Below are 15,005 nucleotides of genomic sequence, written 5' to 3'. Positions count from 1 at the left end.
TTGGATTGTATGCCAAACAGAACTTGCGTAGTGGCAGATGTTGTGATTGGCTGTCTCATGCTCCTGCGATCAGTGGCTTCCCCTTGCAGTCAGCGGTTTCCTTGCCTCTTCCCCCGGCAGTGTCTCATTTTCATCAGCGACCATCTCTGGTCGCTGATGAAAACGGGACGCTGAGCATTATATTGCTCAGCAACATATGGCTCCGTGTGTATGGAGCCATAGCCAACTGGACACAAATAATAAAGGTTTGCTAGAGTTTCGGAAGAAATGTGAATGGTTATCTGCCAAGAAGGTTGCCACCGTTCTCAAAGATAATAACCTCTTATTTAACATTTTAGAAGAGAAGTCATTTTGAACCATTGTGTGAAGGTTTATCTTTTCTCATGTCAATTTTGCAGAGGTCTTATCGGGATGTGGTCATTAGGTCTAAAAGCAATAGGTAGACACGAGCATTAGGTTTACATGGAAAAGGTTGACATGGTTTTTATTTTTATTTTAACTTTTAGCTTTTGAGACCATGGCTTGGCACAGTATCTATAAGTGGAGCCACTTCATTTTGAATTTGTAGTATGCAGTGAAAAAGCTAGCAGGAGGATTGGCTGGTTACCACACAGGTAAGAGGTGTTCTCTTCGAACAATGTTAATATGTTAATAAGCCTGATGTGCGAACACACACACAGCACACAGACTGATCATGCTCAATATACAAGAAAACAGCATTCAGAACAGTACCTTGCCAAAATTTGGTGATTTTTGCAATAGGTTCACTGTAGGTTCACTGTTATTTTAGCGGGTGTAGAATTATTGTTTTTTTTTTTAGGGACAAACAAACAAACAAAAAACACTTGAGCATGCAAAGCCCCCCAAAAATGATCAATATGAAAAGCACTGAAATAGGAATCTAGGGGGTTATTCTGGTTTAATCGATCCCTTGCGCGTTCACACAGGGGACCGAGTTTTCGAGGTATGCGCATGTGCAGCTGCTGTGTGCGAGTGGTCACGTCGAACAGATTATGCGCATGGCGCTTGCACACAACAATGCGGGCGGGGGGCAGCGGGCCGGGGGATTCCCCCACCGTTAAACATCCATTCACAGCTGTGCAGATTGATTGCAGCTTGTGAGGAGGGGGCAGGCGGCCGTGTGTGCGGTGCCTGGAGTCAACCAGAATAACCTCCATAGTGTGACCTGAAGTCTAGCACGTATTTATTTTGGCAATTGACCAGCATTCAACATCACTATAGATATCTAACTTTATCAAACTGGTCCTCAGGTAATGACATTTTTGAAAATGCACATTCCCTCCCTCCCCCCCCCCCCCCCCCCCCCCCATTTAAGATCTGCTTCTAAAAGTGGTTATACACCATCACTTTCGTTATTCTCTAAACAAGGGAAGGGTCAAGACAACAAATTCAAATTTAGGTGCGTAATTGTACTTTGTTACTGTTTACTGTACCTTCAACTGGAGAGGTCTTCAGTCTGCGGCAGATATTGGGGACCCCACCATAGGTCTCCCGGATGAGAGTAACTGCCTCTCCGCTTCGCAGCTCCATGAGATCTCGCAATTCCTCCACACTGCAGCCAAAGTCCCCTTCAAAGCTGCCATCATTAACAGAATTTGCAGGATGGTGGTCTGTAGAATTATTTGCCATTTTGGGATATACAATTCCCCGTTCCCAGAAGTTTGTATACCACCTTTAATCTACTCTTCTTGGTAAGGACTGACTTGATTCTTCGTTTAGGATCACAATTGTCAATTTTTCTCTTTTGTTCCCTCTTTACAGTGAGTTGATTTCTACGCTGCAGTTGTTTCAGACATCTTCAGTGATTGCTTTAGGGTTAACAGAGAACACAAGATGAACATGTTACCGGCATGACCCAGCCAACAGCTTATACCGGTGTTGCCACAGAACCTGGATATTAACAGCAGGAGCTGAAAATAGAGAACAGAAATATAAAGTCAAAGAAAGGAAGGAGTGGATCAGCGGAATAGACAAGTTAAGTTGAGTTTCCTATAACCAAATGCATTTTATACAATATTTTTATTAACTGTACATGAAGCAAAGTTTGCTTACTGAACCAGAGAGTAAAGGTGCCAATATCTTAATTATGTTGAAAATTTTTAGCATTTTGGATGTTCGGGGGTATGAGACCATACATGAATGTACACACCATGAGGATTCTGCTCTCATGTCAGGAGGGTGCAAAGAGAAATCCATGTTAAGTGTACTCTTGAGGCTCCTGCAACTGCGAGGCAACTGCATAACTCCAGGCACTCAATACAGAATCTATGCCTTACCACATGTTAGCCGCAAAGCCTACCGTGAGATGTGGCTTCCAGCTGGATATAACGGAGTAGCTCCAGGCACTTCACCCAGGAGCTAAAAGCCCGCTGTAAGTCCAGCGGCTCATCAAGTTGGGGGTGGATTAATAGATAAGACAGTGTCTAGATAGACAGAAAATAGGTCTACCCCAAAAGGACGACATGCAATAGGTCAACATCGGAAAGATCAACGGTTCAAAATGTTGACGGTCAAAATGTTGCCACATTTTTTTCAGTTTTTTTGTTGTCAATGTCAACAACTGTCAACATAGACCCCAATTAGTGGGACGCATAGCGTCGCATGGTTCCCTAAGTATGAAAAACATGTCGACCTTGGTATGCGTCTACCTTTTTTAATGTCAACTTTTTGACCCTGTTGACCTACTGCATGTCGACCTTTTGGGGTAGACCTATTGACTGTTTATCTAGACACTATAGATCTACCAAACAGAATCAATTGGAGTATGCCCCCATGTTTCTTGTTAGGTTTGTTTGATTCCTTGTCTCTCTCTGGCACTGCAGAACTATAAGGAGCCACCATTGTGGGGTTACTACAGTTAGCTGTGTTTCAGCATAGGCCAAAGAACCAGCAGCAAATAACTTCAATACATTCAGTATATACTATAGTCCTAAACCAATATGGACTACATTTAACATCAGCACAAAGAATAAGATCCAAAAATCTCTAAAGCTCAGGCATCCTTTAAGCATTCATCTTTCATTGTGTCTGAAATGCAGTGTCACCTTGCATAATGCCACCACCTGTGAGCAAATTGTAATTCCAGAAATATCATTTTTCAAAAAGGAAAACAATACATAATTGCGGAAATAATCAACAGGCATTTTAATTGGCTGCTCACATACAGTACATGTTCGCATTCTTTGTTGGAAAATAATATCCCACACTAATAAATTAAGTGTTTTAATGGCTAGTCTGTGCAATGTTTTGTCCTCGCATTTGCTAAAGGTAAACCACAAGTCTGTAACCTACTCACATTTGTTGCCAGGGAGCAACCCGACTCAGCTAGAATGCAGTCAGCATCTTGAAGGTCAGGTTGCTGGCGTTCTGTACACAGACTGGCATCCCGACTTCAGAAAACCGGCACTGGATCTTTGAAAGAGTCAGGATGCCAATGCCGGCCCAGCACACAGTCAGCATCCTGATCAGTTAGTATGCGGGCTGGGTTACGGTTGGATCGGGGAATAGGGGTTAGGTTTAGGCACTATTGGGGGGACTTGAAGTTAGGTTTAGGCACAAAGGAGAGAGGGGTTAGGGATAGGCTGCAGAGAGAATCCCTGTCTGGATTCCCTCCTTAGGGATGCCAGCGCTGGTATTCTGATCGCAGGCATCCTGACTGCCATTGATCCATATGTATCCCACTCACCTACAGTACTATAATCATTCTACTAAAGAGACCAGAAGTTCAACAGCAGTTCAGGAAGAAAAAAAAAAAAGTATACATAAATTCTGTAGTAGCCTAATTAAGTTTAGTAGCAGGATGCTTAGCAACCAGTTTATGTCTGTGCGAGACACACAAATTACAATGAGCATTGTCAGGAACTAAAGATACATACACCTGCAATAAGCATATAGTCCAGGCATGTTACATCAAACTGGTTTCAAGCATACACATTTGATTTATTTTCTGTTTGTCCTTTCAAAAGAGGTTTGGAAATGATCTTATTACATGTGACCAGGACCAGGTGTAACATACAAAACATCTACTTCCTGCTGAACAGAACAGAAACAAGAAAATGAAGAACACACCACAATATACTGATATGTTCTTAAAGCATTATCATTCCTGCTGCAATCAACACAGGAGGATGCATGGCAGCCAGGAAAACAGTCCATGACTTCCAGCCGTTTATAAGCGCCTGAAGCCAGAAAGTCAGCACGGGGCTGTAATCACCAATAACTCTATAATAACCTAATCTGAGATTAGCTGTAAAGTGTCACATGCAGGCAGAAAGGGTGCATTCGAGTGGATTAGTTTGCAAACAAAAAAACAATACGGAATAAATCCTAATGTTGAAATCCCAACCAATCCAAACACTAATTCTGAGACTGACTACTGTGGTGCTATCAATGTCCAATAATAACAGGAACTTCATTTTTTGTCACTTGCCATAAGGTACCCATCTGTTTATATAATATCACAATCCTACTACCAGTGCTTCTGTGCAGAAGAGAGGGATCGGGAGTCATAATTAGGGGTGCTGATGTATGATTAATGGTGTGTGAGATGAGAGCTGCCTTCTAGATTCTAACTAAATGGCAAATAATATCTTGTGAACACTTCCCTACAACAGAATGGGAAGCCGCCGTAGATCATTAACTAATATTTGAATTGCAAAATCAGTAATTAAAGTGACATGATGATGAGGAAGAGAAAACATGCAGTCTGAGGTGCAGGGGAAGCTTTAGGTTGGAGTATAAGCAACATAAATATCTGCCACATAGCAATCCTTAGGAGAAAAACCCACACAAGAAAAAAAAAAGAAGTACAGTCCTGCATTACCATCCATTGCCAATTCTACAATGCAATTTGTGATTGCATCACCATACTATGTTCTGGTAGAGCCACATGCATATACAGTACTGCTTTGTCACACAGATAAGCTGTTCTTTGGGGGTAATTCAGATCTGATGGCACGGCTGCTAATTCGCAGACCGGGTAATTATCGCTCGGCTGAACATGCATGCGACTCGCAGTAAGAATGCACAAGGCCATCCTGCAATAATGTTCGACTCCAAAGGCGGACGTATGTGCAGCTGGGGGACTCGTCTGAGCTCACATGATTCGCGGCCTACCCGCAGCTCCGGAGCCAGAGCCTCAATTTGTGGAAGTACCCGGGAATCGGGCTCCGTGACCGGGAGACGCCGCCGGAATAGAGGTGAGGGGGTGGACGGACTGCCCGGACCTCCCCAGGTGTCCCCTGACACTCCCCGGGTCGGCAGTTGGGAACTTAAAGGACCTGGGAGGCTGTTTGAAACTCCCCTGGCCTGGCAGAACCAGGCCAGTAAGTTGTGTGGCGGCGGCCATATTGGTTGGGGCAGCTGCAATCTTCTCTTCCCTTAGGGCAGTGGTTCCCAACCCTGGTGCTCAAGTAACCCCCAACAGTGCACGTTTTCAAGGTCACCCGGCAGGTTTACTCATTATTCAAGCACATTTGAAAAGATCCACAGGTGGAGCTAATTATAGCACTTGTGATTCTGTGTGGAGACCTGCAAAACATGCACTGTTGGGGGTACTTGAGGACCAGGGTTGGGAACCACTGCCTTAGGGGACTGCACTAAGAAATTGGCACTTGGTGGACGGGAAGCATAGACGTGTGCTTGAAGAGCTCCCCTTGCTACACGGCATTCATTGGCCCCTAAGCCATTTTTGAGGAGCCCAACCACCTCTACGGTAGTGGAATTAACCAGCTCACCTCAGCCCGATCACGGTGGACCAGGTTGCGGAGCCGGTCGACCATTAACTTGGGCGCTGCGGGTTGTAGCCTCCCACACGTGTTCGACCGAGACCTGCTGCTCGCTTCCTGCCCGACGACTTCTAAGTTCCGGAGCTCGCCAGCACCCACCAAAGACCTCAGTGGTGACCTGACCTCTGCGACGCTCTCCTCAGGCGTCACCGGTCAGAATCCAGTGCCTCCGGCTACCCGCTGGCAGCATCTGCGCCCACCGACCTCGGAGGCTCCGATTATACAGCCACGGCCCAGGACAGCTCGGTAAGCACCATTTTCCCTGCTGCTCCCATCCCCCCACAGCTGACACCGCAATTCGAATAGGGAGGCCTGGCCGGGCGACCTGGACTCCAGCGTCCCCACTGACTGGCGCTCTGCAGACGGGATTCCCTCTGCTGCTCCCCACCCTGGGAGTATTACTCACTGCAACCCCAGACATAGGGCTCTCTGAGATTACAGGCAGCATTCTGGCGGGCAGCGTCCTGGCAGTCCTTCCAGAGCCCACCACCCCCAGCTGAATCCACCCTCTCTCTATTACTTTAACTCATTGCTCAGAGGTAGAGCTACCCAGCCTTCTAAATTAACTATTTTATAGAACGGAGAATCCTCTTGGTGATTATATCAATATAAGCACAAGACACACCTAAGGGAATCTACCTATCTGACATACCCTACAACAGAGAGGAAGCCCACGCAAATTCTATACCTTGAGTCAGCGGTTATACTTCCTCCTATTATAAACAGAACATTTTCATTCCTTATACCAACCAGATTAAAATTCTGGACTCATATTGAAGCATATCGTTAATGGCTTTGTAACTACAATGACCATACAGTATCAGGGGGACCTACTACAGCTCTTAACTAACTTATGATCTAGATTTCTCTCACAACATTTACTGACGCAACAATGTCCCAGAGGAATCGCAAGAACCCTCAAACACCTAAACCTAGCCTGCTACCCCAGAAACTAGAGATGAGCGGCGGGCACTTTTTCGGGTTTTGGATCTGGATCTCCCTTCGTGTTTTGGATCTGGATTGGTTTTGGCAAAACCACCCTTGCGGGTTTTTGTTTGGATCTGGATTTTTTTGGAAAAATGCCAAAAATTTCTAAAATAACAGATTTTGGGCCTGTTTTTGCCCCTAAAGTATTAAGCTCAAAAACATTAATTTCCACTCATTTCTAGTCAATTTTAATCACTTCACAATGGACACTGGATATATGCCGTCACACTGGACACTGGATATAGGCCGTCACACTGGACACTGGATATAGGCCGTCACACTGGACACTGGATATAGGCCGTCACACTGGACACTAGATATAGGGCGTCACACTGGACACTAGATATAGGGCGTCACACTGGACACTAGATATAGGCCGTCACACTGGACACTAGATATAGGCCGTCACACTGGACACTAGATATAGGCCGTCACACTGGACACTAGATATAGGCCGTCACACTGGACACTAGATATAGGCCGTCACACTGGACACTAGATATAGGCCGTCACACTGGACACTAGATATAGGCCGTCACACTGGACACTAGATATAGGCCGTCACACTGGACACTAGATATAGGCCGTCACATTGGACACTAGATATAGGCCGTCACACTGGACACAGCCCCTGACATACTGGACACAGCCCCTGACACACTGGACACAGCCCCTGACACACTGGACACAGCCCCTGACACACTGGACACAGCCCCTGACACACTGGACACAGCCCCTGACACACTGGACACAGCCCCTGACACACTGGACACAGCCCATGACACACTGGACACAGCCCATGACACACTGGACACAGCCCATGACACACTGGACACAGCCCATGACACACTGGACACAGCCCATGACACACTGGACACAAACCCTTGTATTATGGACACTGCAGCCCCTGTACACTGAGTGTACAATCACACAAAATAAATCACAGCACAGGGCACAGAGCAAAGAGCAGAGAGGACGGAGCACAGATCTCCCACCCACCCTCTTCCCTCTCCTATAATGGAGTGAAGATGGCGGGGCGCGCGTGTGTCTTATATAACATCCCGATCTCGCGAGAATCCGACAGCGCGATGATGATGTTTTGCCTCGTTTTCAGTACGGAATTCAGGCGGGAACTCCCGAGCCGGCTCGGATCGCGATGTTCGGATCTGTCGGATCCTGGAGATCCGCACCCGCTCATCTCTACCAGAAACTGCAGTCAACACCCGAGACATAGTTGCCATTGTGACAAAACGATTCAGTCAGAAATGAGGGCAGTGCTAACTGAATTCAGATCTGAGCTAGCTGATCTGGACTCGCATACTAACTCACTGGAACATAAGGTTGACGAGATATGCCACTTTCAAACTGTAGGAATTTACAGACATCCAAACCGAACTGGACACATACAAAGATCATCTGGAAGATATCGTCAATCGCAGCCGTCGTAACAACATCCGTATCCGCAACATTCCTGAAAGTGTGACTCCTGAAACACTTCCCAATTATCTGGAAAATCTCTTCTTACAACTAATCCCCAACACATCTAAAAATCTACTACAACTGCACCGTGCCCATCGAGCCCTATGACCCAAACCAACCAACAAGGGATATAATCCTGCGTTTTGTAGGAGCCAGGCCAAACTTCAGTAAATGCCTATATGCAATGTTTAAATATCATTATATGAGATAGATTATTCTCTTACTTCATCACTAACCATCCCATGTCATCACCATGAATAGACCAACTCAGACCACACAGACTAAATATAACTTTGAGATTATTTACTGTTCTTCTCCCCTTGTTGCTTGGTCGTACTCTTCTACTACTCCGCTAAATGTATAACCCTCACAACTCCACCTTATTACATCTAAGACACGTCCCCTCTCGAAGGAATCATCAGAACAACGCATTCACTTCTCACATAAGACCTAATCCTTATTTAGGAAAAGGTCACTCCCCGCTGTATATCTATACAGCCTTCCCCTCCTTTCCCTCTCCCCTCACATCAACCTTCAGTCCCTCCCCTGCCATACTGGTTCTCTGCAATCTTCTACTTCGCTCTATCCATACACCCACCCACCATGACACTCAATATCCTAGCGATTAATGCTAACGGCCTTAACTCTCCTACTAAACGAGCCATGGCCATTCAATTTTTTACACGGCAAAAAGCCGACATTATCCTACTTCAGGAAACTCACTTTAAATCCTCTCATCCCTCCTTCTCCTGTATTCAATTTCTACATGTCTATTATTCCACCATGCCCACCAAACGGAGAGGCACAGCAATAATGATCCACCATAACCTCCCTATAATTGTCCACGACTCTACTGCAGATGAACAGAGCCGCTTTATAATCCTCTCTTGCTCATATAATCAGACTCCCCTCACATTAGCCTTCATATATGCACCTAATATGCAGCAGGGTTCCCTTTTGGCAGCTTTCTTTGACCTTCTATTTCAACTCCCCACTGGTATGACCATCCTAGGGGGTGATTGTAACATTACTATGAATCCTCTATTAGACTGATCTCATCCTAGCACAACCCCTTCTGCTCAAACCAAGTAATTCAAGCTTCTACAGCCACGGTTAACACTCCATGAGTTATATGAAGGCTGGAGAACCTTTTACCCCTAAGCCAATGGATTTACCCACTATTCTCCACCCTTCGACCTCAATACCCGTATTGATTATATTTTTGTCGACCGTAATACGACTAATAAACTACTTAATGCTTAGATACTTCCTATCTCATGGTCGGACCCCTGTTAACCGTACATGGCGCCTAAACGAATCCATCTTCCTCAAAAAATCAAATATCACCGACATCACTAATGTGCTGACAATTTACTACAATGAAAACGTATCTCCAGACATTGCTCCCCCCTTACTGTGGGAAGCACATCAGGCCACTATTCGTGGTCTTCAAATCAGCTTCACCTCAACTCAAAAAAATTTTGAGATCCAGCGCATCAGGGACCTAGAAGCAGAACTGGCGACTCTGACCCGCCTACATTGGCACAGACCTAAAAAGAAAGTTTACTCAAAATGTTGGCGATCAAGGGCCAGTTGACTCAAATCCTCTCTAAAAAAGCAGTCAAAGCACTTTTGTGGGCGCGTCACAGGTTTTGTGAGAAATCAGATAAAGCGGACACCCTCCTAGTTCGAAGGTTGCGAGCAAAACGCACACATAATCGCATAGTATCAATGTGATGTGTAGACGGTTCCATTACATATAATCCATCAACTATGGCCTCACAAATTAAGAATTATTATGAATCCCTATACACCTCCCATCTGCTGAAGAATCTGATCCCCATTATATACTCAAAATACAGCGATACCTCACTTCTTGCCACCTACCAAAGCTCTCTAACACAGACATAGGTACAATTAATGCCCCCATTACAACGGAAGAGATTATAACAGTGATCAAACAGTTGAGACGATCGGGAGCTCCTGGCCCAGACGGCCTTACTGCTCTATATTATAAAAAAAAAATCCTCCCCCTTACTCCCCATGCTCCATTCCCTATTTAATTCACTACTTCAAGGAAAATCACTAAATGAAGCCACCACTAGAGCTAAAATAATTGTCATTCCCAAACCAGATAGAGATCCCCTCGAGATCAAAAACTATAGACCTATCTCCCTTCTAAACGTGGATCTAAAGCTCTTTGCAAAAATACTGGCAAATAGACTCGCCCCTTTCTTGTCCTCCCTCATCCAACCCGAACAAGTCGACTTCGTCCCAAACAGACAGGCATTGGACAACACTAGACGGATTATTAACCGTATACACCTCACACATGATAGATCCCTCCCAACTCTAGTGGTGGCACTCAATGCCGAGAAGGCCTTTGGCAGGTTAGCATGGCCCATCATACAACAAACCCTCAATGCTACTGGTCTGAATGGTGCTTTCTACAAGGGTATTACTTCCCTATACCGAAATCCCTCCACCTCTATTCTCGTTAATGGCTTAATTTCTGATCCCCTTCCTATTAGAAATGGCACTCGCCAAGGCTACCCCCTTTCCCCCCTACTTTTTGCCCTAATTAAGGAGACATTGGCAGCAAGAATCAGACTAAGCAAAACATATCTGGCATCAATGTAGGAAATCAACATCATAAATTTGCACTGTACGCGGATGACGTTATACTAACCCTTACTAATCCCTCTGTCTCCCTTCCAAATCTATTGGAAGAAATCAATACTTAGTCACCTCTCGAACTAAAAATAAACACCGATAAAATAGGATTTTAATACCTACCGGTAAATCCTTTTCCTCTGAGTCCATATGGGATATTGGGGATTTCATCATAACGTATGGGAGAAGAGAGGTATCCGCAGGAGACAGGCACATAGAAGCTCTTTCACTGGGACCAGTTAATATGAAAACTGTGCCCGATGGAATGGAAAGTATATGAGTAAAGGATATAACTATGTGTTAACATATAAAATGTATTAAAGTGGTGACATGCAACCAGCACACCCATAATACAACAATGGCCAAGAACAAGATTGGCAATATAACTGAAGTCAAGAAACAGTATAACTAACTCAAGATACCAGTAAAAGGATCCATTATTCTGGATTAACAAGGCAGCAAGAGCCCGCACTAAGGCGGGCGCCCAATATCCCATATGGACTCCGAAAAAAGGATTTACCGGTAGGTATTAAAATCCTATTTTCTCGATCATCCATATGGGATATTGGGGACTTCACCATAAATGTATGGGAATTATACCCAAGATTCAAGGACTGGCGGGAACGTGCGGAGATTGCTGCATCACCGCATTCCCAAACTGAATGTCCTCTTTTGCAATGGTGTCAAATTTATAAAATTTGACGAATGTATGCTGGCTCGACCATGTAGCTGCCCTACATAGCTGCAGAGCCGAAACACCCCGAGCAGCCACCCAGGATGCACCCACTGCCCTGGTAGAATGAGCCCTAACATTAGCCTGCTTGAAAGCCGTAGAAAGCCAGCGAGCAGTTGATTGTTTTGAGGCCAGATGACCTTTCTTCTGGGCATCGTACAGAGCAAAATAGGAATCCGTTTTGCGCAGCCTAGCCGTCCTTTGGACGTACAACCTAAGAGCCCGAACCACATCCAACGTAGCAGGGATCTCAGAGTTAGGCCCACCTGCTGGAACCACAATAGGTTGGTTCAAATGAAAGGTCAAAACAACTTTTGGAAGAAACCGTGGATTAATTCTAAGCTCCGCCCTATCTTCATGGAATATAAAGTATGGGCTCTTGCAAGACAGAGCGCCCAGCTCTGACCCCATCTGTGCTGAAGCCAAAGCTATTATAACTGCTGTCATCTAAGTCAGGAATTTCAACTACACTGAGTTCAAGGGTTCAAACCAAGATGACTGCAAGAAGTCTAAAGACCACCTCCAATTCCCATGAAGGTGTAGGCGGCATAAAGGGGGGTAGTATACGCAGCACCCCTTGCAGGAAAGTCTGGACCTCCGGCAAGGAAGCAGATTTCTTCTGAAAAAAAAAAAAAAAAACGGAGAGGGTCGAAATCTGTACCTTTAAGGAACCTAAACATAAAAATAAAGGAAGCGGTCCAATTTAAATTCTGCGAGTGGAAATGTGAACTGTTCACACCAGCCTACATACTTCCTCCAAATGTGGTGGTAATGTGCAGAAGTCATCGTAGAGATGACTGACGCATGCAAAACTTTGAGAGCTAGAATCTGCCGCTCAACCTTCAGGTCATTAAACGTAGTTGCTCTAAGGCCTGGCAGACGCAGAGACCCTGAGTGAGCAGGTCTCTTTCTTGAGGAAGGCATATCGGGTCGTCTGCCAACATGGCTTGAAGCTCTGCGAACCACGCTCTGCGAGGCCAGTCGGGAGCTATCAGAATTGCTTCCACTCTGTCTGTTCTTATCTTTTTTAGAACCTTCGCCAGTAATGGAATTGGCGGGAATACATACACCAGGTTGTAGCACCAAGGTGTTGTCACTGCGTTCACCACCTCCGATTGAGGATCTCTGGTCCTGGAGCAGTACTGAGCCAACTTGTTGTTGAGTCTGGACGCCATCAGATCTATCTGAGGGTTTCCCCACCGATCCACAATGCGTGCAAAGACTTGCTCTTTCAAGCTCCATTCCCCGGGTGAAGGTCGTGATGACTCAGGAAGTCCGCCTCCCAATTGTCCACCCCAGGGATGAAAATGTCCGACAGCGCAGTCAGATGAGCCTCTGCCAAACTGAGGATCTTTGTGACCTCCCTCATACCTCCCTGGCGGTTGATAAATGCCACTGTCGTCGCATTGTCCGACTGGACTTTTACCGCCTGATCCTGCAGCCAAGGTGCAGCTTGCAGAAGAGTGTAAACCACCGCTCTCAACTCCAGGTTGTTTTATGTGGAGTTTTGATTCCCAAAGGGACCACCTGCCTTGGAAAGTCCTTCCCAGCATCACGGCACCTCATCCTAGGAGACTGGCGTCAGTCGTTAGCAGAATCCAATTCTGTATCCCAAACCTCCTGCCTGCCAGCAACCATCTTGCCCAGGACCCGGATGCATTGATGGACAGAGACTTGTACCACAGCCAATAGATCGCTCACAAGGATCTGGAGCGCTTGAACCTTGTCCCCTGGCAGAAAGACATTCTGCTCCCTGGTATCAAGTACCATACCCAGAAACAGCAGTCAAAGCGATGGGATCAGCGAGGACTTGGGAAGGTTCAGTAGCCACCCGTGTGCAATGAGGACCTGTGTAGTTACCTGAATTGCCAGATTCAAAGTTTCCTGCGACCTGGCCTTTATAAGGAGGTCATCCAGATAGGGTATGATGTTTATCCCCCTCTTTCTGAGTAAGACCATCATCTCTGCCATCACCTTCGTGAATACGCTGGGTGCAGTGGACAGGCTAAAGGGAAGGGCCTGAAATTGATAATGGTCCTCCAAAATGGCAAACCGCAGGAATGCCTGTTGTGGGACTCATATTGGGATGTGCAGGTAAGTGTCCTTCACATCGAGGGATGCTAGGAACTCTCCCTGCTCCAACCCTGCAATGACCGCCCGCAGGGACTCCATCCTGAAAGTAGTTACCTTTAAGAATGGATTAAGAGACTTTAAGTTTAAAACTGGCTGTACTGAACCGTCCGATTTCGGTACTACAAAAAGGTTGGAGTAGTAACCCCTGCCCCTCCTGAGGAGGGACAGGGATAACCACCCGAGACAGTAATCGCCTGTAACATGGTGGCCTGAGTCGCTTTCAAAGCAGGTAGCCCTGATTTGAAGAACCTGTGCGGGGGGTGGCTTTGCAAACTCTAGCTTGTAGTCTTGCCAAATGAGAGTCCGCACCCAAGGATTGGTACAGGATGCCTCCCACACCTGGGCGTAGTGTAGCAGACGAGCTCCCATCTTGAGTATGACAAGTGGTGGTGCTGGGTATTCATGCAGAGGGCTTGGATGCGGTAGCTCCGGAGCTATGATCCAGGCCTGCCAAGGCTAAGGCCTTACGGAACTTTGTCCGAGAACCCCTCTGCGAATTGGAGCCACCTCTCACCTTCTGGCGGAATCTGGAGGCCCGAAAGGACTGCGGTGCCGGACCTGCAAAGGGCCGGCGTTGCACTGTGGGAGTAGACGGGAGGAATATTGATTTCCCAGCAGTAGCCTTAGAAATAAGGTCATCCAACTCGCTCCCGAATAATCTGTCCCCCTTATAAGGGAGATTTTCCACGCTACGCTTCGAATCAGCGTCAGCCGCCCACTGGTGTAGCCAGAGGGTTCTGTGTCCGGAGACTGCCATGGCAGAATTGCGTGCATTTATCGCACCTAATTCATTTTGTGCATCGCACAGCATTTTGGCCGTATCCTGGATGTGGCCCAGTTTCTCTGAAATCTGCGCCACAGTCATGTCCCCTTGCAAACCTTCCACTATCTGGGAGGCCCAGGTGTGGACGGCCTTAGCCATTCAGCAATTCGCCAGAACCGAGCGCTGACATGCGCCACTAGCGGTAGAAACAGCCTTAAGGGTCGCTTCTACCTTTTTATCAGAGCTGTCCTTCAGAGATGAGGACCCTAAATTTTTTGACAAGCGTGATAAGGACGTGGCCACAACAGGAGGCTCCTCCCACACCTTTTAGCCTGTCGTCTCAAAAGGGAATGCAGACACAAACCGCTTTTCTGAGTTTAAAACGTTGTTCTGGGGACTTCCAAGCGTCCTCCAAATCAGCCTGTTCTGG

The 15,005-nt window shown here is 46.3% G+C and overlaps 1 protein-coding gene across 5 annotated transcripts in view; it reads right to left on the bottom strand.

Annotated features, from left to right (window-relative positions):
• ATP2B4 (ATPase plasma membrane Ca2+ transporting 4) overlaps positions 1-15,005 on the bottom strand; it is a 150,487-nt gene that overhangs the window by 90,238 nt on the left and 45,244 nt on the right. For all 5 annotated transcript variants that reach the window (XM_083172858.1, XM_083172854.1, XM_083172855.1 and 2 more), the window contains exon 2: positions 1,455-1,931. In XM_083172858.1, coding sequence (XP_083028984.1) covers positions 1,455-1,650 — 196 coding nt within the window. In that variant the 5' untranslated portion in view covers positions 1,651-1,931. The remainder of the gene's footprint in view (positions 1-1,454; positions 1,932-15,005) is intronic.

The sequence above is a fragment of the Crinia signifera genome, chromosome 2 (assembly GCF_055691185.1).
Source record: "Crinia signifera chromosome 2, ASM5569118v1, whole genome shotgun sequence".
NCBI lineage: Eukaryota > Metazoa > Chordata > Amphibia > Anura > Myobatrachidae > Crinia > Crinia signifera.
Note: the sequence above shows the minus strand (reverse complement) of the source record. Positions and strands in the feature narration are given on the sequence as shown.